We start from the raw sequence: 27,594 nt of genomic DNA on the forward strand, positions 1-27,594 counted from the left end.
ATTGTAACTTCCCCTCCTTTTGTTGTATGATCAGATCTGAAGACATTATAAGCATTAATCATATCATTTGTGACAGTTGCCTATATAATTCAGCTCTATTGGTTTTGTAAAAGTACACAGACAGATTAGAATTGGGTACTTATATATGTACAGTCAAAATGGTCTCATTTATTATTTTCACCTCCCCTGACCATATCCTTAAGCCCTATTCGGACGGGACTAGTTTTCTAAACTACATTTGAGTTTCCATTCTTACCACCTTACGTCTGTGATTTTCATGTACCAATTCGGACGGGACTAACATCTCAGTGTTTATTACAGAAGTGGGAGGGTCTGTTTTGTGCATCTGGGCGTCACAGAGATCTCACACTCTGTATGAGTGCATTGCATATAGTCATTCGAATTGATAAGCATTAGTATTATTACACAATAAATTCTAAATACTAAATGGCTAGTATTGCAAAATCATGTTAATGCGTGGTTTCTTTAGTTTAACTTGTTTTCCTTTTATCTTTTTTTTTCTTTTTTTGTAGTAGGCTAAACCCATGTTTAATTTTCATAAAGGTACATCTGTAATTAAAACATTATGTAATTGAGTGCATAAATGAACGTGAGTAATCTTACCTGATGCTGATATTACAATAGCCAGTATTAACAGTTTAGGTAATCCGTTTCTTGATTTTATTATTTTTATTTGTTTATTATTATTATTATTATTTCTTTGAAATAAAATATCGCTGGCAATCACAGACATTCACATTTGGACGGGATTTGTTTTCTCAGAGGATCACTGAGTTTGCTGAAAAACAGTAGGTAATTTGTTCTGGAATTATCACAGAGGTTGTGTGAGAAAAAACTCAGATGTGGCAGATTCGAACGGGATTAAAATCACCAAGTACGTCTGTGAAACACAGATTTCTCTAACGACCCCCTGTAAAACTAGTCCCGTCCGAATAGGACTTTAGACAACCCCACCCTAAAAGACAAAAGAAATACACCCAAAGTTGCACCCCAGGGCAAAGAAAATACATCCTGCTTTAAATGCACATCTACAAGTTCACAGGACCTGTATGGGCATAAATCAAGCCCTTTCTGCCAACACCAGATGAACAGGCAAATACTTCACAAGGAGAATAAATGATACTGATGTCAGGAGAATAAATGATACTGATGTCAGGCTCACAGAGGCCCAAACATCTCGAGGCAGGTCACATAGTTGTGGCTAACTGGTGCTAATTACAGAAACCACCCAAAACCATCAGTCATTAAATAAGAGCTTTTGTTTGCATCCTGCTATGAAAGTTTGCCATTAGTGACGCACTAAAATATATATACATTTTTTTTTACCTGAAAAACCTAAGACACCAAAATCAAAACCAAAACTAAAGTTAATATAATAATCAAGTAATTACATTTATTTAATAATCAACACTTAGTTAAAAGTATATATAGAGTTTTATATGAAATTATATAATGTCCTGTTTTTAATTAGTTTGAAATATAAACATTTAAATAGCGGCTGTGATAAAATAAAATAAAAAATCATTACAGATTCATTCAAATTTAAAAATAAATAATGACAACTAAGTTTAAGGAAAAATGTTATGCAATATAATTCATGTCCTTAACAAAAAGATCTTCTCTGGAGTTATTTTATAGCTCAATACTGTGTTTCTGTATGTTTTATGTGATTTTGCTTAGCTAAAATATTTTTTTACAAGCTCTTTATTGACATCTTTTTAAAAACAAGAAATCAATACTTGCTTCAACACATCTGACATGTTTCTCTTTCAGAGTTTATCTAAATGTGTGCACAGAATAGACATGGGCACACTCAAAACTCCATGTGAGAAATGCTAATTTTAAACTACTGCTAGGTCAATGATTTCAGCCCACCAAAACTGTTTTGGCCGATACTGAAAATAAATTTTGGTGCAACAGCATCCAGCATTATATTTGCATTCCCAACAAAGTATGACAAGTCTATTTCAACAGCCTTTAAATAGATGAAATGAGAAGGTTGGACATACTTGACATTGGTGTTGGTGCAGATTATGTACTCGATCTCGTCTGAATAAGGGTTCTGGAAGGTGAAGCTGCTGGTTCTGATGAGCATCCACTCTCGGTTCTTCATCCGGAAGCGGTACATGACCGAGAGAACCTGCCCTTTTAGCTTGACCACCTAAACACAACAGTACAAGAATACAAGTTCACATTTAAATCTGTAAGAACCAGCAAATACAAACAAAACAGAAGTCTAGTTGCACCAACAACTAACAGCATAAGCTATGATGTTAAGTCACAACTTGCACACTATATGTTTGCATTGCATTATTAACTTGAAATGTATCTCTATGTATAAACTATATATGTACAGAAGCTTTTGTCACAGTAGGTGTATTGTATTGCAACAATAAGCTCATTTAGATCATGAAGGTTAAACTTTTTATGAGAGATAACATTGTGTGAATAAATGATTTGATAGTAACTCTTCAACACAAACTGGATCTTCAGAGTGTGCATATCAATAAATAAATGAATGAATCACTTTTTTGCATTTATTTACTGCTCCTTTTTTAATGCTTTTGAATAACAATAACAATAACAATGAAATAATGTCATGGGTATTTTATAACTATAATTTTTCATTTCATTTTTTTTTACCCTAAGGCAAACGAAGTTAGAACTGACTTTTTTTTATTTATTTTTTTTTATTTAAATTATGCACTTCCATGTTACGTTGTGGAGAACTTAAGAACTTTTAGATTACTAATGGTGCAAACTAATTAAGTACAGCGTTAGTTATAAACTAGCTTGTATTTATTAAGCCTCTAATGTGGACTTTATTATTTAAGTAAGAGCATACAAATGGCTGGTGCAACCCTACTGGGATCTTTATCTTAATTAGCGAATGATGACTGTAATCAGTGAAAGAATAAGCAAAATATGACCAATCGTTTCCTACAGCAAATACCAAACCTGTTATCAAAGTCCCCCACTAGGATCCAAAATTAATGCTCATCGAGCACCAAATGTGAACACAAATTGGCTTTAGAAATTAGGAACATGAGGAATATCACATGCTTTATGCAAGAATGATAATGTGTCCCTCGTTGATGCTTGTGACATGAGTGATTCAATTCAGAAAACAATCAAACTCAAAGCACTACAGACACTACAAATGACTATCAAAGTTTTGCTCAGTGGAAAACCCTACCATCATTGGTTTGTCTAGGATGCACAAGAGTTTTTGCCTTTCAGAACTAGCAACACGAGAAATACTCCTCCCATTACAATGCAAACTCTAATATATATATATATATATATATATATATATATATATATATATATATATATATATATATATATATATAGTAAGAGGAACAAGATCTCAATTAGTGTGCGTGCTTTTGTGACAAGACTGGCTCACTCTGAGCTCTGGCCAGACTGAACCCCATTCACATGCTCTCCACACAGTCACCTCTATTGTCACTTAAAGCAGTGTTTGCCCATCCAAATACAGAGATTGCTTTAAATAAGAAAGCGGTGTTCAGACAAAACAACTTTCCACTCAACAGAGCATGAAAGGCGTCGAGAAAGATCTTCCAAAAAAAACCTTAAAAAGTATCTGACAAAAATGGCTCTATTAAACAAAAAGCACAAACAACCACACTTCAAGTGAGTAATACAAATACAGTGAGTTAGAAGAAGAAGAGAGGGAAACTTGACTTTTTTGGATGTATATCAGGCTTTGAAAGAGGGGAGAGGATATGGGATATTATTCTTGGAGACAAGAGGCCACTTTCCTTTCCGGCTTGAGAAAGGACCCTAAGATCTCAGGAGGGAATGAGACAAACTTCTTAAACAGATCCCAGAGTTCACGGTTTCTCAAACCAAACCTGAAGTCACATGACTCACATCAAGGCTTCAATGCACCTTTCAACAGAATAACTTCACACTGCTTTGATCTGAAATGAGCTGCAAACTGAGTCAATCAAGGGATTTTTTTTTTTTTGCTGTTTTGTAGTAAGAAACTGAGAACAATGAAGAAATTATGCATGCATGTGTATAACAACGAGAAACAATCTTAATGAATAAACATTTTTATTTCACTTGTGTTTTAAAACCAGCAGGCCAACTAGAATTTAATGTAGTCCTATAATTTATTGGCATAAATACACCTATTTTACTGAAGTTACAAGTCACATGACCACTGATATACAGTATTGTGCATCTCTGGCTGTGATTTATCCATTTAGATTTGATTGGAATTGTGAATGAAATTTGGTTTAAGGTGAGATACTGAAAAATAAGAGGGATTAAGTCTTTTAAATGGCAAAGCGAGTTATAAAATTAGGTTTGTTTCAATTATAAAAGCAGGAACATGTATTAGAGAGTCAATTTAAAGTTTAAATTGACTTTAGGGAAGCCAGAGAATTTTGGATTGTGAAATCAGGGCAGGATCTTTGAGAGATTAATATCTCTCTACGGTTTTCTTTTTCCATTCTTTTATGACAAATGGTCTCTTCATCTTCACGCAGTAAAGAATCTGTCAAGTAAGAATCCAGTAGTCCACAACATCGAGTGATTTCGAGCAACCCCCGTGAATGTACATTGTTCTAGCCTCTGACAACTCAGTATCGAAACTACAGGCAAAGAATAACACGCTTTCACCGTCTCGCTACGCATAAATTGTCGGCTTTTGTTCCACTTGGCTTCAAAAGTACAAGATAAGACACAGATAAGGCTCAGAAACAGGTGTGTGTTTGAGGACGCCGCCACGTGTGTGTGTGTGGTCTCGAGTTTCGAAGACGTCCAGTTATCTGAAGGCTTTTCTGGATGTCAGCCAAAGGGGTCTTTATCAGCCGTCAACAGACCTACGCAGAGAAAGAGGCGAAAGTACTTTGACAAATCTCTTTGTGGCGTACCTGACCACTCAACCTTGGCCTTCCGGGAGAAGCGAGGTGGAGGATTTGAGGGGCTTTTAAGAAGCAAAGCACGTAATATAGAGGGCACGATCATCTAGGGAGTAAAAACACTGCACACACCCTTCAAGTGCCCACAATATCATCCCATGGGGTGGAATACCAACACACACACACACACGGTTGGCACACACGCGTGTGAAGAGAACACTTATGGTAGCTGTAAACCCCAAGACGGGAAGTTGAAGACAAAGAAAAAGGGGCCAAAAAAAAAGAGAACAAAAGCTGGTGGAATAAAGAGCAGGATAAAAGAAAAACAGAGAGTTTTTGTAAAAGACCAAAGATAAGGAGACAGGATGAGGTAAAGAGCAAGAACAGAGGTGAAGAAATTCATTTTAAATCACTGAAATAAAGATGAATTAAAATAAAATATTAGAGGGAAAAACTATACATACATATATATATATATATTTTTTTTTTATTTACCTTTATTTTACCAGGAAATAATCCCATTGAGATTCAGAATCTCTTTTTCAAGGGAATCCTGGCCAAGACGGCAGAATAATAGTTCCATTGTAAAAATACATATACAAACATTTAACAGAAAAAGACATTTTGGCAATTTAAACATCATCTCAACATATTCACCAGCAGCACTCATTAACAGCACATGTGCATTTAGTACTCAAATAGTTCTTTATCCTCATTTTAAATTGTGTCATTGTCGGTAAATAGTCACATTTTAGCTTATTCTGCAATTTATACCAGGAAAGAGGTGCAAAAACTTTAAAAGCACTTTCACCTAAGACAGTTCGCATTCGTGGAATATCATACATGATTTGGCCATACAGGTATGATCTAAGATTACACTTCCTGGTAGTGACTTTTGGAGTCAGAAGAGAACATAAGTAAGGAGGCAATTTACCAAGTATGGCCTTAAAAAGAAAAATATACCAGTGTTCCAGCCTGCGATTGTGCAGAGATGGCCAACCAACACTCTCATACAATTTGCAATGATGAGTACGAAAATTGGAATTAGTCACAAATCTTAGTGCTGCATGATATATTGAATCCAGCATTTTCAAAGGAGCTTTGTTTGCATGCATATATATAATATAACCATAATCCAGCATTGACATAAATGTTGTTTGTATAAGTGTTTTTCTTGTACTAAAAGAGAAACATCCTTTGTTTCTATAATAGAAACCCAACTTTACTCTTAGTTTTTTTTGTTAGACCCTCTATATGCTGTTTGAAAGACAAATTTTCTTCTAAAAGGAAACCAAGATATTTATAGACTGATACTCGTTCAATTACTTTCTCATCTAGTGTAGCAATTTGACTAGCATCTTCTGTTTTCCTTGATTTAGAAAAGCACATCATTTTAGTTTTATCAGAGTTTAGTACAAGTCTCAATTTCTGAAGATTCTTCTGAATAATTATAAAGGCAGATTGCAGATCCTCTATAGCACTTGTCAAGGCTGGAGCAGAACAATACAAAACAGTACCATCCGCATAAAAATGACATTTAGCATTTGTTACATTTTTACACAAGTCATTTATATAAATAGTAAATAAAATGGGACCCAAAATGGACCCCTGGGGAACACCATTTTGTATAAATAATGACTTTGAGGATAGTCAATAGTTTTTTGATGGAATAAAACAGTCATTTAAAAGGAGAAGACTTAAAAGATGCTTCAAGTCTCCATGTTGTGAAAACAGGCTCCAGTCATACATCCAACTCCCCTGACTGCCAACTAGATCCTGTGCATAGCCAGTAATCTTTGACAGTGATAACATTTAAAATGCATTTGAAGAAACGTTATAGTTACTCAGTGGGACCTCCCGGTGCACTTCATACTTTGAGATTTTAGGCAGACAGAGCAAAAACAGCAAGGCAAGAGTCATAATTGCCATGATAGACATGCACACCACAGAGCAGGGTAGCCGGGGTATAGTTTGAAGAAACAGAGCAGGGTATTCGGAGTGTAGCTAGTAGAGATCCAGGGTTATAGCTGATAGCTAGTGAAGACCCAGGCTGATGAACACAGAGATCCAGGCAAACGCCTAGCTCAGCAGCAGATGGTTTGTAGTTAAAGGGCCAAACTGTTTTAACACAGCACATGGAATAGTTCTCCAGTTAAAAATTGTTAATAAGTTGTGGGGTAAACCACACTTTTCAATTGGGTTGCACCAAACGTTGTTTAGGGCAAAAAATAGTTTGAGAAGATGTTAAAATCCATTAAACAACAAATTAAAACTAGTTAAAACAAACAAACACTAAACAGGACAAAGGATAAGCTGCCATCTTGGAAAGTGGGCGGGGAGAAATCTATAGATATATACAACCCGAATTCCGGAAAAGTTGGGACGTTTTTTAAATTTTAATAAAATGAAAACTAAAGGAATTTCAAATCACATGAGCCAATATTTTATTCACAATAGACGGTTTCAACGGCAACAACATAAACAAACGTTACTGTGCATGCGCGCTTTTGTGGACCTAACTTAACTTCCGGTAGACTTCCAAATAGAATCAATCATAGATATATGGAATCAATAACAACAGCCAAGTCCCTCTAGAGTAGATATTTTTTGATAACAAACCAAATATGTTTGCTGCGTGGATCAGGCGGACTTAATGAAAATGCAAATTCATTCTTTGCCAGCAGGAGATGTTTTAAAGCATAGACATAAAGCGCGAGAAATAGAGGTTTCCCCAGTAACAGCTGTAAACAAAGCAAGGCACGTACGCTCACACGCTGCTTTATCAGACATATAACATGCAAGTCTTCCTTCAGAAATACAGCGATATAAAAACACCTGTGCCTCGTTTTGATATTTAAACTTATAAATGTAAGGAATTATTATTATTAAACGTGCAGTACATAACGTTACTCATGTTTATTCAACGAAGCCTTTTTGAAAATCGATCAGTTTTAAAATTGTGGCGAGTCTCCAAAAATAAATAAATGTATGGGAAACACATCCCGCAACACAACCACCTGAGCCCAACTTCGGTCTACTCATCACCTTGACTTTAACTGTGTTTGTAGAAGGCACCGCAGCCAGACCGATGTACACAACACAGACCGGAAGTTAACCACTTCAGCTGTTATTTTGATTTTTTGAGAATTAGGCATATGCAATATTGGACCCACCGGTGGGTCCCCAGAGTTGATGTGGTTAACTTAGGTCCAGGCGCGTGCACCCGATGAAACCGTCTATAGAACATAGATAACGTAGCAAACACTTTTATCCACTTAATTAGCTCATTTAAAATTTAATGCCTGCTACAGGTCTCAAAAAAGTTGGCACGGGGGCAACAAATGGCTAAAAAAGCAAGCAGTTTTGAAAAGATTCAGCTGGGAGAACATCTAGTGATTAATTAAGTTAATTGATATCAGGTCTGTAACATGATTAGCTATAAAAGCTTTGTCTTAGAGAAGCAGAGTCTCTCAGAAATAAAGATGGGCAGAGGCTCTCCAATCTGTGAAAGACTGCGTAAAAAAATTGTGGAAAACTTTAAAAACAATGTTCCTCAACGTCAAATTGCAAAGGCTTTGCAAATCTCATCATCTACAGTGCATAACATCATCAAAAGATTCAGAGAAACTGGAGAAATCTCTGTGCGTAAGGGACAAGGCCGGAGACCTTTATTGGATGCCCGTGGTCTTCGGGCTCTCAGACGACACTGCATCCCTCATCGGCATGATTGTGTCAATGACATTACTAAATGGGCCCAGGAATACTTTCAGAAACCACTGTCGGTAAACACAATCCGCCGTGCCATTAGCAGATGCCAACTAAAGCTCTATCATGCAAAAAGGAAGCCATATGTGAACACGGTCCAGAAGCGCCGTCGTGTCCTGTGGGCCAAGGCTCATTTAAAATGGACTATTTCAAAGTGGAATAGTGTTTTATGGTCAGACGAGTCCAAATTTGACATTCTTGTTGGAAATCACGGACGCCGTGTCCTCCGGGCTAAAGAGGAGGGAGACCTTCCAGCATGTTATCAACGTTCAGTTCAAAAGCCAGCATCTCTGATGGTATGGGGGTGCATAAGTGCATACGGTATGGGCAGCTTGCATGTTTTGGAAGGCTCTGTGAATGCTGAAAGGTATATAAAGGTTTTAGAGCAACATATGCTTCCCTCCAAACAACGTCTGTTTCAGGGAAGGACTTGTTTATTTCAGCAGGACAATGCAAAACCACATACTGCAGCTATAACAACAGCATGGCTTCGTCGTAGAAGAGTCCGGGTGCTAACCTGGCCTGCCTGCAGTCCAGATCTTTCACCTATAGAGAACATTTGGCGCATCATTAAACGAAAAATACGTCAAAGACGACCACGATCTCTTCAGCAGCTGGAAATCTATATAAGGCAAGAATGGGACCAAATTCCAACAGCAAAACTCCAGCAACTCATAGCCTCAATGCCCAGACGTCTTCAAACTGTTTTGAAAAGAAAAGGAGATGCTACACCATGTTAAACATGCCCCGTCCCAACTATTTTGAGACCTGTAGCAGAAATCAAAATTGAAATGAGCTCATTTTGTGCATAAAATTGTAAACTTTCTCAGTTTAAACATTTGCTATGTTATCTATGTTCTATTGTGAATAAAATATTGGCTCATGTGATTTGAAAGTCTTTTAGTTTTCATTTTATTAAAATTTAAAAAATGTCCCAACTTTTCCGGAATTCGGGTTGTATATATAGATATATATATATATATAGATATATATAAAACATTAAAAAATAAATTCCTGTCAGTTTGAACTATTTAGTTACCAAGGCAACATTTATATTTTTGTTTAAAATCGAAATAGATTTAAATTACTAGAACTGAAACAAAAATTAAGGCTAAATAGAAAAAAAAACATACTAAAATTATATGGAAACTAAACATATAAAATCTAATTATGAAATATTAAAACCATTAAGAAACACTACAATAGTACATAAATAGCATAAAAATAGAAAAAACACCAGAAAGATACTACAATTTGAACTACAATTTTCATTAATTGGAATAATGAAGATATTAAATATATCAGATTTATAACGTTTCTAATTTGTTTAAATTGAAGTAATAAAATGACTACATTTGAAAACTGAAACAGTTTAAATTAAAGCTAAATAGAAATATTAAAAAATAGTAAAAAATTACAAAAATACTCAAATTAAAATAAAATGTGAAAATATAAAAGTTAAAAAGAAAAACTAAATCTGAAGAAACACTATTATAGTGTATCAATAATACTAAGAGAAAAAAAAAACAGGAAATTCAAGGAAAAAGGTGCTAAAAACAACCAAAAGCATAAGTAAAAACAACCAGGATAAAGGAAAGATACCATATATAGATGAGGTAGAGGACAGGAACAGTGACCTGACAGGAAGAGCAAAAACTAAAATTGAACAGAAGCAAAAACGTAAATGATAAAAAATAAAATCTACCTATAAAATATTTAAAAAAATATATGAATAAACACAATAATAAAACATGAGCAATACAGAAAACAATCAATAAAGAAACAAAATGCCAGACAGGAACTTAAGGGTAAAGTCAGGGGGCTGAAAAAGACTGAATGTCAGGAAAATAAGGAGAAGGATAAAAATAAAACAGATAGGATGAGGTAAAGAGCAGGAACAGAGGTGATGTGACAGGAAGAGAGAGAGGAGGAAGTCAAAAGAGCTTCTGAGGAGCACCAGCTTGCTGTTTAATTGGCAACTGGATTAAAAACAGAAAGACAAACAACAACAACAGCTGCAAAAGAGAAAACCTCTTTAAATGTCCAAACACAAGACTCTTCACCATTCTCTGCAGGTACTCGACGAACTCTCAGGGGTAGCCAATCAACACCTACTAACCGATGGAGACTTGCAAACAGCACTCCACTGACTGGAGTGGGAAGGCAAAGGATTTTGGGTTTTTCTTGGCAAGCAACGTTCACATAATGTCACCCTCCTCAGAGTTTGCTCTTTCCCTGCTCTGGAGTCTATCGAGTTCACTGTGTCACCTTGTCTTAGATGTTTCTCCTTACATTCCTGAGACTCAAATTATAAAATGAATGTGGTCACCAGCTCAGATCAGTTGCTCTTGGGGGAACTTCATGAGAAATGCTAGAGTTCATATTGAGATATCTGGTTTATGATGCAGACTTGGCAAATCTGAGCACAGTTTGAGATCTCTTGAAACTTGAGGAGATGCATGGGAGATTGCTGGTGGGTTTTTCTCAGGAAATTTTAGAATTATGGACTAGATTCATGTCTTCTTAAAGAAGTTAAAGTCTTGCCGATCAACTCAATGAGAAACACCTCAAATAACATCTACCTGACGTTGCATGTTCTAATGTGATGCAGTTTTTAATGCTTATTTTTAAAGAATCTGTCTGTTGCATTAAATTGTGCTTCATCTTTATTGTGCTAGATTTATGAATTATATTTTTTACAAAATATAGGAAGTTCATACAAATATTCCCAATTACAATTCTTGAAAATTACCCTGACTATATGCCAATTTTTAATGAAAATTCACTGATCACTTCAAATGCTGACATTTTGCACTGCCTGCACATTACAATACAAACAACAATAAGTGAGCGCATTATTTTGCCATGACTAGCTCGACGGGAATTGTTGCATTCATTTTAGGGATGTGCATCTCCATAATTGATTGGTCTACAATACTATAAGTGGTCAAATAATTTCTTAAAAATTCTTATGTTTTTTTATTAAGAAAAAAATGGCATCATCTGATTATATGATGATTCTTAATTTATAAAAGAATATTATTCCTAAGAATGTTTCGGTAATCCAGCCCTTGTAGGCCCAATTAGCTCTTATTTCTTCTCAAAAAGAACATCGAGAGATCTCATTTATTTTGTTTCTTTCCTACAGGATCACGGTGCTGATGAATGTGTGTAGGACTGGATCAGTGCTGGTGGTTGGGTTTCCTTTTGTTGGTGTACCTGTTGGAAGCTCTCTCGCAGGTGGCTCTGGTCCTCCGGGTGGCAGAACTCCAAAATGTCTTTACCAAGAAGATCCTGTTCAAACCCAAGAAAAGGAACAGTCATATGAAGGCTTGATTCATACAAACTCTTCATACTTGTTAAACAGAGAACAGCCGGCGAGAAAAAATAGTTTCTCCCACCCCTTCTCCTCAGACTAACACAGGTTGCCAGATTGAAGACAAGAAAACAGGATCAAGAGCAACTGACAACGGAAGAGCAAAAAAGCCTTACACTGTAAGCTGATGAGTTGATTTATCTGCATATGCCTCTGGTCATAGAGATTTTAAATGGATGCTGAGGCTTTTTCGTCGCAATTTCTAACCCAGTTCATTTGCTGGCTTCCTTGGCTACAATACGCTGTGTTTTCTGACAACTGGCAACCCGGGGTGTCAAAATACTATTGGTTAAATTAGCAGTGGAATCACCCAGACAAAAACAAAAACAGACATTCCGACATGGAATGAACATTTCAAAGTAGAATCACTGCCTGTAGAATTGTTTGCTAAAGAAACATGTTTGTGAACTTAGTATGTTTCCTAAATATCTCCAAAACTCATATAATTGCACATAGCACATTTAATACAAAGCTGCACATTCTGTGAAACTGACCTGAGGCTGGTAGCCAATCACGTTGATGCAACGAGGGTCCACAAAAGTGATGATGCCATCTGAGTTGTGGCGGGAAAGGAACTCCGTCGGCACAGAGAGTCCGTTCATATCCATGGAAACTGGTGAGCTGGTCACCTGAGAGACGAGGTAAAGGGATTTTAACACAAACAGATGGTCAGGTGCTCAAACAAATAGATGCATGTTTTGTAGTGCTGCTAGACATTTCAAAAAGACATTAACTAGACACATGTTGAAACCTTAAGTATACAAAAGTTTTATGCAGTGAACCTGATTTTAAAAGGTGAGTTTGTTATTTGTGAGCTGACAAGGTACTTTTTTATTATGATAGATGAATTAAGTTCCCAGAAATATGTGGCCAAAAATTTGAATAGGTTAAGGTAAAGGACAGGTTCAACATATCCACATCATCTTTCTAGAGTTTGCCTGCATGTGCACAACAACTCCAGAAGATGTGGGATCTTGCAAGGAGGTTGCTGTGCAGTGGTTTTAGAGTGGATTTAACATGTTACTAGGGTGTTGTGGAGGCTTACTAATGTGTTGCTATGCAGTTGCTAGGGTGTTCTGAATTTTTACTAGCCTGTTGCTATGTGGTTGCTAAGGTGTTTTAGTTGTTAGAATGTCGCCATGTGTTTACTAGGGTGTTTACTAGGGGGAAGTCATGGCCTAGTGGTTAGAGAGTTTGACTCCTAACCCTAGGGTTGTGGGTTTGAGTCTCAGGCCAGCGATACCATGACTGAGGTGCCCTTGAGCAAGGCACTGAACCCCCAACTGCTCCCTATGCGCCACAGCATAAATGGCTGTCCACTGCTCTGGGTGTGTGTTCACAGTGTGTGTGTGTTCACTGCTGTGTGTGTGCTCTTTGGATGGGTTAAATGCAGACTACAAATTCTGAGTATGGGTCACCATACTTGGCTGTATGTCACTTCACTTCTCATTATAATGTTGCCATGTGTTTGCTATGTGTTGTTCTAGTTGTTAGAATGCTGCTGTTACTAGGGTGTTTAAGTAAAAAAAAAAAAAAAAAAAAGGAATTGTGCCATGTAGTTGCTAAGATGTTCTAGTTGTTAGAATGCTGGCATGCAGTTACTAGAGTGTGTTTTTTTAAGTAAAAAAATAAAAAATAAAAGATAGTAGCTAGAACATTGCCATGCAGTTGCTAGGTTGTTATAGTTGTTAGAATGTTGCAATGAATATGCTAATGTGTTCTAGTTGTTAGAATGTTGCCATGCGGTTACTAGAGTGTTTTTTATTAGAATGTTGCCATGCGGTTACTAGGGTGTTTCATTGTTAGAATATTGCCAGGCAGTTGTTAGGGTGTTCTAGTTGTCAGAATGTTGCCATGCAGTTACTAGAGTGTTTTTTTTTTTAAGCAAAAAAAAGATAGTTGGTAGAAAGTTGCCATGCAGTTGCTAGGGTGTTATTAGTTGTTAGAAAGTTGCCATAAGGTTACTAGGATTTACTAGTTGTTAGAATGTTGCTATGTGGTAGCTAGGGTTTTCTTGATAATTGCTATGGTGTTCTGTTTGTTTGCTCAAATGTTACTATACAGTTGCTATGGTGTTCCAGGCAGATGCAAGCATGTTGTCATGCATTTGTTAATTTTATTGCCATATACTGTACAGCCGAGATCCAGACATACCTGCAGTCTTCCAATCGCAACCAAGCAGTATTTGCTGGTTTGACCTGCTTCCGTGTCTTCATCCGGAATGGTCATGCCTGGGAAAGACACAACGACAGTCATTTGTCCGAACACCAGACTGAGTACATGTGGAAATCCTGATGACTAACATGTTTATTCCCACATCATTTTCTAATGAGATGCTATGTTGCAATAGTACACATGACCTGTTTGGGAATCTTTGTGCAAAAACATGTTTTTGATCCCAGACATTGGCATCTTCTCAATATTTTTGTCCACGTCTCCCTGACACATCAAGAGTTTTTTCATGCATAATGATTTATTTTAGTCTTCTAAAACCAGTAGCAAAGCGGTTAATGTTCCTGGATGTTGTCATGCCATGTTTATGTGGAGTATACGGGACATGAAGTCAGACAGATGGGAATCAGGGCAGAGAAACGACTCCTGTCCTAGAGTTTGTTTAAGCAGGAACATGAAGCGTTTAATCTCTTTTTAATTGCATTAACGATTTCTCGTTGACACACTTCCTTCTTTGCCTTGACCTCATTATGGTTGGTGGCTAAAAAGCTTTTCAGGATACAATGATCTTTCTGAATGACGCAAAGAAGAGAAAAAACATGAGAAATAGAAAATTAAATAAATACTACACTCTCACAATGTCTAAGAACTGCTATAAAAAGATTTGAGTATCTGTTTCTTACATAATTGTTTTTATTATACATTTTTCATATTAGATTTTTGTTTTCAACTTTCTTTAAAATATGTTTTACAATACAAAAGAATTTAGGCTCAACCAATGAGGTGTGTGAGGGGTAAGGCTACTACAGGGCAGCTGTGGCCTAATGGTTAGAGAGTTGGACTTGTAACCCAAAGGTTGCAGGTTCGAGTCTCAGTGCAAGCAGGTGAGGGGAGTGAATGAACAGTGCTCTCTTCTACCCTCAATACCCATAGCTGAAGTGCCCTGAAAAAGGCACTGAACCCCCAATTGCTCCCTGGGCGCTGGAAAAATCGCTGCCCACAGTCCCGGGTGTGTGTTCACGGACTGTGTCCCCAACTAACTGCTGTGTGTTTGCACTTGGATGGGTTAAATGCAGAGCACCAATTCAAATGAGTATGGGTTACCATACTTGGCAAAATGTACAACAGTCCCGGAAGTAAAATATCCTATTTATTTTCTCCATAGAAGATTTTATTTTGAACGATTACTTTTAAAAACAGACTTAATCTGATCTCAGACCTTGTTAATTGATAGTTTCTGCTTTTATTGAAGTCATCAGCCTACATCATTTCAACTTATTTTTTTACAGAATCGTGTTTGAAAGCTGAATTCCTGGTGAAAAACTACACTGTTTCTGCAGCGATATCTCCACCAATCAAAGAACTGTGGCAAGCCAAAAGAACACTTTTTCCTATTCTCTCAAACTACTTATTTTGCATTAACAAAATATATTGATTTCTTATATATAATCAACATTTTTAAATTAATAGATTTTATATTTTTCCATCATTTCTATCAATGTCATTCACAATGCTTTATGGGATCGTAATTCTTTCCATTCCCTTATGAAATCTTGTATACAGTTTTGTCTGGTTTTTGAAAAATAATTTTTTGCCTAAATTCAAGGTTTATAATGTTGCTATTCACCTAGTAAATGGTTGGTTTGGTTCATAACTATTAAAAGATTTTTTATAAAGCCCTATGGGAAAAATGAATTAGAAAAATACACCCGGAAACAAGGCCACTGACAAAATCTTTCACTCTATTGCAGACCCACTTCTCAAGGTTAAACTGATTCAAACCAGTAACTTGTGAGTATTTTTAACCAATCCATTTAAATAATCGCTTCAAAAGACTTAACACTTGTCATTCTGTATATTTGTTTTTATGCATACAGCAAATATATGCAGTACTGAATAATATAAATACAGAATAGAGTGAAATCTGGTCAATTTATTGTCTCATTGTCAATATTTCATGGTCTGTTCCCACGTTCACACTGCAAACTGTCACCTCGAGTAAAATACAACTCAATGCATCAGCGGTGCATGGCTGTGCAGGGAACAGCAGTTCACAAAACTAATGACTCTGTGCTACAAATAAACAGGAAGGGTATATATATCACTCCATAAATGACACATTCAGGGGAAAAAAAAACTTCTCTGAAAACAGGCTGCATACCACGGACAGATGCACCGATGGTTTGAATTAATTTACTGCCTTTAATTTGCACAAACTGACATTATACAAGCAGACAGAATTCATTTGGTCGCATATCAAAGTAATAAAGAGCACATAAAGCCTTGTGTTTGTTTTGCAAATGCTATGAAACTGATCAAAAATGCATTTCAGGGCCATCTGGTGAGGCCAGAGCATATCCTAACCATTAATGCACTGATTACCATTCAGCGTGATGAAAACGATACGAGATGTCTTTTAAATCACCACATTCCAGTATGACACCATAATGGCTGACAATCATGCATTGCAGGTTATTTTTATCCTAACTTTGGGCCATTATGCAACAAACAGGATGTCCAGCATGAGTGATTAATTTTATACGACGAACACATATGTTGGAGATGCACTAAGAGGATACCTGGACAACCTCCAACAAAGATATGAGGCTAAAACTTCAGGTTTTTGAGTTAAGGGTTCCTCAGTTCACAGTCTATTTCTTCCTTTCTCACTGCACACATGCTGTTGTGTTAATAGGAATCACAGGCCGGGGAGGGGCGGGGGGGTGAGGGGGGTAGTAGCATGCTGGTGTCATATGGGAGTCATCCAAAACTCCAGACAGTTCTGCCGACTGATGGATTCGATTGGAATTGAACACTGAATTCCAGAGTTCTGGTAGTTCAAGAAGTTCAAACATATTTTCCCAACAACTTGTTCCATTAGGTTTCAGATTGCAAAAAAAAAAAAAGATTTTTTTTTTATAATAATAAATATATATATTTTAGTGGTGGGCATAGATACATTTTTTTTATCTCACTGTGATCTTGAAATTAATCTAGATTAAAATGGCTCATTCGAATTCTGGCGACGGTATTCAGAATATGTGTTACCCAAATAAAACATTACAAACAGTAAGTCTTTGAGAAGGGTTTTATCAAGCTATGTGGTGCATTAGAAAAGGGGCTCATCTCCTGTTTCCAAAATGCATCACAAAGTGCTTGAAAAAGATGTAAACTAATTCCACATTGCAATTATGCACATTCCAAATATGCGTTGCATATTTTTTTACGCACCCATGTTAACGGATTCCAGTTGCATTCCAGGAGCGTTCCTGTATGAAAGCACATTGAGTCCGTGCTGCACCACATACGTAATGCACACGGACTGCATACGCACTGCAGACGGAGTATGTGTGAAACAGGCGTGAGCAGGGCCGTAGCTGGGGTCAGCGGGGACCCGGTGAAGGTTGTACCAGTGGGCTCTGTTTGAAATTGTTTAATTTGTATGTTCATTTACTTTTATTTATTTGTGCCATTTACACAATGTTCAAGTTTGTAGGTGTCAAGGTACAGAAACCAAATAATTAAATGTAAAATAGCACTGGATAGTCTTCAATGTAAAAATTAAATATACAATCAAACCTACATTTTATTCAGACACCTTCAACATTTCTCACATTATTACAGTTTTGCTATATATATATATCAAAAATTATATATGGTGTCTGAATAATTTTTGGTTTGACTGTTAAAACTACAAAGTAATTCAGTCAAGAGCAGTGAGTGATTTTCTTTTCTTTCATTTTCTTGGATTAACATTACAGCAGCCAGTCGCTAAATTAGGCGCGGTCACTTTAAGAGACGATGAATGCATCCAATATAATACACATCACATTTTTTTCCTCAACTGTTTACTTAAGAAATAATTGACAGTTTTTTCGAGCATAATTTCCAAGGTGGATATTTTGACATATTTCGTATGTATTTGTTGGCACAAGAGCAAAAATAAGCAAATTCGGTGTTCAAGTGTTTTGAGACGCCTTTCTCTGCATGAGCCCTGAACACCAGAACACCGCGAGTACTGAATTGGGCTCCTTCACATCTTTTTGTTTGTTCAAACTGCGATTTGTATTTGTTCGTTCAGGTGCAGGAGGGACTTCGAGGAGAACTTCGCAGAAGAGAGCTCGGTTCAGTGTCACTGTCCGTGATACACGACTCTCAATCTCTCTCGTGCGCACCGAACACAGCGCGCGAGTAACCAGCTCTGTTCAGCTTTTCCGCGTCTTGTTTTTGGATGCTTTAATGTTTAAATTGACAAGCGGTAAGGCTTAAAAACACGTGAAAAAGATAAGCTTTCGTGATGATGCGCAGCAGTGGCCCGTCAACTGTCCTGAGCAGCTTTTTAGGCTGCCCTCAGCCAGTCGGTTATATAAAATTATATCAAGGTGAAAGTCATCATAGCTTGCTTAGTATAGACCCAGCTCCCAACCCAACTTTGAGAATAGATTAACGGCGATATTTTTTTTTATCGCCCGATAAGAGTCTCCCGTTAACACAGCACGTTAACACCGATAACGGCCCACCACTAATATATATATATATATATATATATATATATATATATATGTATATATATATATATGTATATATATATATATATGTATATGTATATATATATACATATATATATATATGTATATATATATATATATGTATATGTATATATATATACATATATATATACATACACATATATATATATATATATATATATATATATGTATATATATATATATATATATACATATACATATATATATACATATACATATATATATACACATACACATATATATATACATACACATATATATATACACATACACATATATATATATATATATATATATATATATGTATATATATATATATGTATATATATATATGTATATGTATATATATATATGTATATGTATATATATATATACATATATGTATATATATATATATATATATATGTATATGTATATATATATACATATATATATACATACACATATATATATATATATATATATATATATATATGTATATATATATATATATATATATATATATATATATATACATATATATATATATATACATATATATATACATACACATATATATATACATACACATATATATATATATATATATATATATATATATATATATATATATATATATATATATATACATATATATATACATATATATATACATATATATATATATATATATATATATATATATATTGTGACGAGACAGCTGCCTCCTCCCTGATTGTCACCGGCACCCCGTCCTAAATCGCCGCCCTTCACCAGGCTCCCGACTGGAGTGGGTGTGTGAGAGGAGGGGCGCTGGACGAGTCAGGGCTGGCGGCGTGTGATAGAGCACACCTGAAAGGAAATGGAGCCTCATCACCGCCTCTCTTCCCCGTGCATGCACACTGGTGTCCTCGTGGGTCCAGGAAGGGTGCGTTGAGGGACTCCCGCGCCACCAGAGACGTGAGCTGCTGGACCCGCGATCCGGATCGGAGCCGGACCTGTTTACACGGCCGTCGGGCCAGGATGCCGGGCCGTCCATCCCCTGCCATCGCCGCGGCCAATGAGAGAGATGCGGCTGCTAGAGGAAGCCGCCGCCCCTTGCGCCCCGGAACGAAGTGGGGAGCGCGTGCGTCCGCCGGACTCCGCCCCTTACCTGGACCCTTCCTCTATGAACACTGCCCGACCCACACGAACCCCGCAGCACGACAAGGACACCAGATTCCCTGTTTATTTTGGACACTCTTCCCCTTTGGCCACTTTTATCCCCTTTTTTATTTGATTTAATAGGAATGTTAATAAAAGTCTCTCCGAGGCCTGACGCCACGCCCAATGTGTCTGTCTTGTGCTCCTCCCGTCACAGAATGCGAGCAAGGCAGGGCCTAAACAGCGCAGTTGGGAAACATCTGATGGCGTCACTCCCTCTCGCTTCCAAACGTTCGTGAGAACCCGGACTGGGACGGAGGAAAACCGGGGACAGCCTCCCAGATAAAATAAAACATATTATCCTAGCCTTAGATCAACCTTTATTTACTCACTCCCAACACTGGTCCACTTTGGAGTATTTGTTTGGTTATTTGTATGTTTGTCTCTGATTCAGTGGCTTTGAACTGACTGTGTTTGAGTGTGTTTGTGTAAGTACCAGCTGGCGGCCAGGCCTTGATGTAGCCGGTACAGTGCACAACGGAGTACTGCGCCTCCCCCTCCTTAGACGGACCAAGACCATTCCTGTGAATGAAAGAGAAACAAAGAATGAAACAAACAAAACATGTCTGGTACTCGTGTTTGGTCCTTTAAAGTTGGTATTCGGGTCGTATGAGGATTACGGGCTGCAGGATCTGATTTGGAAAGCCGGCACGAACATCCGCAAAAATGTTCCCTTTAGCATTTCACATCAAAACAAAACACAGAAGCACAACAACAGCATGACTCCATCTGCACACACCAAGATGATTTCAGACCTGCTTTTATTTCAATATCACTACAGTTCAAAAGTTTGGGGCTGGTAAGCTTTAGTGTTTTTAAAAGATGTTTCTTCTGCTCACCAAGGCTTAATTTATTTGATCAAAATTACAGTAAAAACAATAATATTGTGAAATATTATTTGATCAAAATTACAGTAAAAACAACAATATTGTGAAATATTATTACAATTTCAAAAACTTTTCTATTAAAATATATTTTAAAATGCAATTTATTCCTGAGATGCAAAGATTAATTTTCAGGATCATTACTCGTGTTCAGTTAACTTTCTGTGAAGTTTTTTTTTTTAGATTCTTCAGGTGAACAGAAAGTTTAAGAGATTTTATTAGAAATATTAGCTCTTTTGTAACATTATAAATATCTTTACTGACAGTTTTGATCAAATTAACATGTCCTTGCTGAATAAATATATATTTTACTGGAAAAACAAAAATAGAGTACATTAAATTTCAGCTTTAGATGAAGATTTCTATGTAGGTTTTATATCAATGTTTTAGTAATTAGATAAAAGTAATTAAATTTCTAGGCCAATAACACAGACAAACAGAACTGAAAATCATGACTATTTTATATGTCGAAATGTAATGGATTGTAGCACTGACACATTGAAAAGTATCCATTTCAGCACCAAAAATAATGTACAGACTTAAAAGTAATAACATGAGAGCAAAATAACATTTCCTGGAATCTTCACAAATTAAATATATTTAGTCTTCTGAACTTAAGAGATTTTAGAAAAGCAAAGGGAAACCAAATTTGCACAATATCCTTGGACTCTGAATCAGACTTTTTACCCCATCCACTAATATGAAGCACTTCGTGTGCCTTTCTCATAATGTTCTTCATGCGCTCTGTTCACAATCCCATCCCCTGTCAAATCAGTCAAGATTAGATTTAGATTTTCCATTTACTTTGAGTTCATTAATTTATTTTCAGTTTGCAAGCTCAACGGATAGCTATGCCATGGCATTTAGTTTGCAATCATCATTTAATTCTTGTTTATGAGCTCAACTGCGTGCCCGACACAAGGTCATGGGTTCCATTCCTAGGGTCAACACATAAAGATCAAGCACATTCCTTTAATGCACTTAAAGTCATTTTGGATAAAAGGATCTACCAAATGGAAATGAAAACCAATATTATTTTGTTTTCGATTTAGTATCCAATATTACCCCACAATCCATATTGGCCCAGTTTTGTGAACTGTACAACAGGCCTTTTTGCATAAACATTTGACACACATGTGCCATTTATCAATCAGACATCTGCAATGTATTTTTCTCGCAGATGTTCCTGGAAGAGGCGATTCCTGCATTCCAGAGCTGTCAAAACCCAAAAAACACAGCACTCCAAGTTTGATGCATTGGGTTAAACATCAGGGGTCGAAGGGCAAATTACAGGAGGGATGATAATAAACAATGGTGTTTAAGAACAAATTCTATGAATTTTCTTTAAGGAAACAAAATTCCTAGAAGTCATTCATGTAATGCAAGAAGTCCTAAGCGCTGCAAGACAACTAAGATAATAGATAAGCATTTATTTAATTATCTGTGTGCTGCTTTACTTTCATTGTTTCAAGACTTACTATTAGACCATGTTCAGAAACAAAAAAAAAGACTCTAAAATGTGCTATTTAAGTAATATTTAAGTAATTGCTTACTGTAAAGAAATTCCTAATGGAATCCGATGCATTCAGGTTTATTCAGTCAGATAAAATACTTTTGACTTAAAACAAACTAGTTCATTTAGATGTTAGCACATCAAACAGACTTTTAGATTACCTGTCAAAACGTTCACAAGGTACGTTGTTTTTTTTGTTTTTTTTTAATGGGTTTGATTGTAAGTGTATACTATAAATGAATCAGCAAATCCTACTGCACAAGTCCTGTTTTAAGTTACAGGATGTTTGGTTAATAGATTAGGGTTGAATAACTGCAGAATTGGGTGAAAATTTGAAATCTGAAAAAAGAAGAAGATTCATACCTGTATCTCTTTCTCATGCTGGACAACCGATTCAGTGAGATATGATCCAGTGGAGCACTGCCACACCTAAAAAACATTTGAATACCATTAAATTCTCACCATAAATGGATAAGACTACAAATACATGTACATTTTTGTTAAACATTAAAGTTTGGAAACCTCAAATTAATTAATTAATTACATTAGGTTATTTGTGATAATAAATTATAAAAAAAATTTAAAGAGCAAAGAACATTCAGATTAAATCAAGCGTATTTCAAGGGCTGCATTAACTGTGAAACGATGCAGCAAAAAAATACAAATACAATACAAATTGACAAATACAAGAAAAATATTTTAAAAATTCTAAATTTTGTTACATTTTTAACCTCAACTCAATTTATGGCACAAATGATCAATTATTATTATTATTTTTTTTTTTTTATTATGTTGGTAAAAAAAAATTGTTTTGATTTGATTCGGATTTAATAATATGCACTCAGAGACTGCATAGCTAGAAAATAGTTTAACAATAACTAACTAAAGAAAGAAAGAAAGAAAGAAAGAAAGAAAGAAAGAAAGAAAGAAAGAAAGAAAGAAAAAGAAAGAATTAACAATTGAAAATGTTGTCAGACATTTTGACAGACAAATACAAGACTACAATGTTTTTTTTAAAACTCAAACCAAAAAAAGTTTTTTTGTTTTTTTTTACAACTAATACTAAAATAAATAAAAATGATTCATAGCACAACCACTGATGATATCTAATATTCTAGTGACCATGTTATGACTATATATAGCTTTAACATTTGAATCCATTTAGTAAAGACAGTAAAGACTATACGATCGACCTGAAATCTCTGACCCTGTTGAGTGGTAAAATAGTTCACATCTGTTCCAACTTGAGCTGTTTATCTCCCAAAATCACTTCCATTCAACCTGCCGAGACAATCTGTCGTCCCTCGGGTCTTTGTCAAATAGGCTGTCCAGTGTTCATGAATGCAAGGTATGCAAATAAACGGCATGTACGTTTTTGGACAACAACAAGCAAGTAAGCGTCCTTCAGAGTTGACTCATGATGTCTGGCATTGTGTAAGAACTTTTAAGAATGACGCTCATGCTTTTTAGGGGTTCTGTTTATCTCAAGCATTTTAACACACACTCAACAGATGCGCTCATCCGCTAGCATGCAGTTTCAATCTGTCAAAGAGCCACAAATAGAAAACATTAAACATGAACACAGTTGCTAACTCTCATATTTATGTGCTAAAGGAAGCACAAAAACATATGTGGCTTAATCATGCATTATGTTGGAATTTGCTCGTCATGGTTTGCGACTTCAACTGGCACGGACATTCGAATCAAATTCGGGAAGTGCATGTTTTCATCTGGTGCTAAATATGGACCAAACAACATTTCCAAACAACATTATGAATGAAAACACCTTTTAAACATACTGTGGGGAAGGACAGGAATGTTCGGCAACAATAAACATCAAGTTTCTGTTTGCCTCATTGCTAAAAAATCCAATTAATATTGCATTTTGTTGTCTTGAAAGTTCATGCAGGCTTTAAAAATCAACCAGTAAAATTATATTATTTTCAGAAAAAAAGATGAACGAAAAAACTTTGATAAAGAGGGGAATATTTCATGAAGGATCATAATGAAGATGCATAGACCCAGACTTCTACACTTATAGTTAATGAACACATAGGCATGAATTTATTTATAAGTAGTTATAATGTCAATCAGCTCACCTAAATATGAACCTTTTAAAACATCACACAGTGTAATTAATTTTATGAGAGTGACATAAGCTCTCAAAATCTGATTAAATAGGACCCGAATGGCCTCCATATGCAAAGGATATGGTGTGCCAATATCTAAAAAATGCATATGCTGATGGTTCAAAGCTCATTCTTCTATTGGGAATCAAACTTGCAACCTTAAGTTATCAGTCCTGATCGTTAATCACCACACCACACCTGTGATCATGAGATCTGTACCTCATTCTGCAGATGAAGGAACGTCTGGAGCCCATACACATTCTCATAGAGGACTGCTGTCCTTCCTTCTTCACTGTCCCCGTCTTCAGGTCCAATATACGCCCTGGAAATCAACACACACACAGACAGGAAAGATGTTAAATTAGGAATTGCCATTTTAAGTTAATTTGTGTAGAGTACTCTAACAAAATTAATTACAAGGCATTTTAAAGCAGACATAACACACACAGTTTGTGCCAATCTCATGTTAACCTTGAGTACCTATAGAGTAGTATAGCACCCTTCATATCTCAGTTTAATCAGATTTATAAAAGACAGCCACAATACACTTCCCCCCCAAAAACAGTCGAGCTGCTGAAGACGTGTCATGGGCGAAGCTATAGGGCCCTATTTTTAATGATATAAGCACATGGTCTAAAGCACACAGCGCAGGTGCACTCAGGGTATGTCCGAATCCTTTTTTGCCAGTTTAACAATGGGAAAATGGTCGGAGCACCCGGGCAAATGGTTTAAACGAGCTGTACCGATTCTCTTAACGAGTAATGGGTGTTTTTTGGGCGTAACGTGCAATAAACCAATCAGAGTCCAGTCTCCCATCCCCTTTAAAAGCCAGTTGCGGTCACGCCATGGCGGGTTCGCTATTTACATGGCAGAAGGTAATTTTTCATTTTTAAAAATGTTGTGTGCTGCTGCACATCCCTGTGTGTGTAATAAGCAAAGTGTACACGCGTTGTGCACCTGCCTATAGGCACATATTACTAACGCACTCTTTAAATAACAGAAAAAAACATTGCGCCTGACATTAGACCAGGTTTGAGTTGGTCTATGGCGCAGTCTATTTTTAGTTCCTCAAAATAGCAACACACCAACAATGTGCCTGAACACACCTCTTTTTTAGACCAGCACACACATGGGTGAACAAATGGGTGCAAATGCCTTTGCTATTTAAACAATGCACCTTGTGCCGGGTGTATGATAAGGCCCTTAGTGTAACGAGCATGAGTGATTTATGTGTTTGTTTTTATTTTCTGTGATGCAAAGCTGATTTTTCAGCAGCCATTTCTCCAGTCTCTGCATGATCCTTCAGAAATCATTACATTACAATAATATATTAAAAGACAAACTATTTTAAAGGCTATATCTCTCAATCTGGAATATTTCCATCTGTATCAATCCGCTTGCAGTATTGCTCTCAATGAGTGTCATGGCAGGCTCCCAAATCTAACATTTAAAATAATACTGTTTGTGTGTCATGGAATATAGTTTATATAGTTAATTATGTTAATATAATATAGTTTTTAAGGTGAGAATGTATTTGTTTAGATTCAATAACAATAACTCTTATTTGAAAATTTTATTCAACTTTTATGGAGATGTGAGCTGCATTAAGGTGCATCATCCACTGGACTGCATGAATATATCAAGTGTCAAACATACCAAAAAGGAATCGACTATTTCCACAACCTTTGGATGCACCAGTTATTAAGCTATTACCTCGTATCACTTCAGCCTCACACATCCACAGCAGCACCCAGTGCATTCATTTGATTAGATTTATGAGAGTGATTTAGCATGGCTAATTTTATTGTGTCTTTGCCTGCTGTAGAGAACAAATGCGCATTGTCCAAATTGTGTTTTCACTGGTATAGTTGATTACTTGTACACATCTCTAATTTGATTCATGACCATAATGGCCTTAAGTTACAAAATGCATTTCTGAGATGCCACAGTAACCGTTTGCAGAAGTGCCTTTCAGGGGCCGTTCAATCCTAATAAATCCCATAATAAACAAGAAGCGTTCCCCCAAACACATACAGATGCACAGTAAATGTTATGACCATCTCGTCCACCGCTACAACATCTGCTCAATTACAAGGCACAGAAGACTAAAAATAATCTAAAATAATCCAATCACAAGCATTTTAAAATTGTTTTTCCCCATCCAGCACAACAAGAATAAGGGAGGAAGAGGCCAAAAAATGTTATTGTCTTAACAAAACACCCACAACAATAGTCAAATAGAGAGTGTTATACTTCTTGGAATGCTGATACCTATAGGACAAAAGCTTGGGATTATTGAAGCCTGAAGTTATTTCCATAAACAAATTAGCTGACATGCCTTTCAGCCGAGAAGTAGTCGTCTCTGAACTGATCCAGTGACAGCTGCTGAAGCCCCCAGGAGCAGATCTAATTGTCGAGAAGTCTTTCCACTCTGAAGGACAGATGCCAAGAACGTTGGAAGCATTTAAAAGCTATTAATACTCCTCTCGAAGATGAATAACAACACGACCGCTCAAGAACATCAAGAAAGAGGCCCTTGGTAGCTGTTGTTCAACAAACAATTGGGTGAAAACCATATGGAGATGATAAACGAAGCTGGATTACGATTGTAAATCATCCAGATGGTGACCCAGTGCCCTACCAACAACCCAATAACACTGAAAAGGTCAGTTGTGCTGTAATATAGGCCTTTCAACAAGGCAAAACCTTGCTGGAAATTAGGAATGTGACTATTCACTCAAGTCATGATTCGATTCACGATTTGGGTCTTAAGATTCGATCATGATCTTTTTTTAACAAAATGAGATTGAAGAAAAATTATAAATTAAATGTGTCCTTTTATTATTGCTTGGACAAAATGCTGTATGTTTCTTTGTGAAATTCAAGTATAAGACTGTAATAACATACAGGTGCATCTCAATAAATTAGAATGTCGTGAAAAAGTTAATTTCTTTAAATAATTCAACTCAAATTGTGAAACTTGTGTATTAAATAAATTCAGTGTAGACAGACTGAAGTAGTTTTAGTCTTTGGTTCTTTTAATTGTGATGATTTAGGCTCACATTTAACAAAAACCCATCAATTCACTATCTCAACAAATTAGAATA

At 36.2% G+C, this 27,594-nt stretch overlaps 1 protein-coding gene across 5 annotated transcripts in view; it reads right to left on the minus strand.

Annotated features, from left to right (window-relative positions):
- Positions 1-27,594, minus strand: part of arnt2 (aryl-hydrocarbon receptor nuclear translocator 2) — a 90,953-nt gene that overhangs the window by 30,545 nt on the left and 32,814 nt on the right. For all 5 annotated transcript variants that reach the window (XM_059527362.1, XM_059527380.1, XM_059527353.1 and 2 more), the window contains 7 exons: positions 24,707-24,809; positions 22,722-22,787; positions 20,398-20,483; positions 14,212-14,288; positions 12,552-12,686; positions 11,901-11,975; positions 2,031-2,182 (listed from right to left, as the gene is read on the minus strand). In XM_059527362.1, the coding sequence (XP_059383345.1) occupies positions 2,031-2,182; positions 11,901-11,975; positions 12,552-12,686; positions 14,212-14,288; positions 20,398-20,483; positions 22,722-22,787; positions 24,707-24,809 (694 nt within the window). The remainder of the gene's footprint in view (positions 1-2,030; positions 2,183-11,900; positions 11,976-12,551; positions 12,687-14,211; positions 14,289-20,397; positions 20,484-22,721; positions 22,788-24,706; positions 24,810-27,594) is intronic.

The sequence above is a fragment of the Carassius carassius genome, chromosome 3 (genome assembly GCF_963082965.1).
Source record: "Carassius carassius chromosome 3, fCarCar2.1, whole genome shotgun sequence".
NCBI lineage: Eukaryota > Metazoa > Chordata > Actinopteri > Cypriniformes > Cyprinidae > Carassius > Carassius carassius.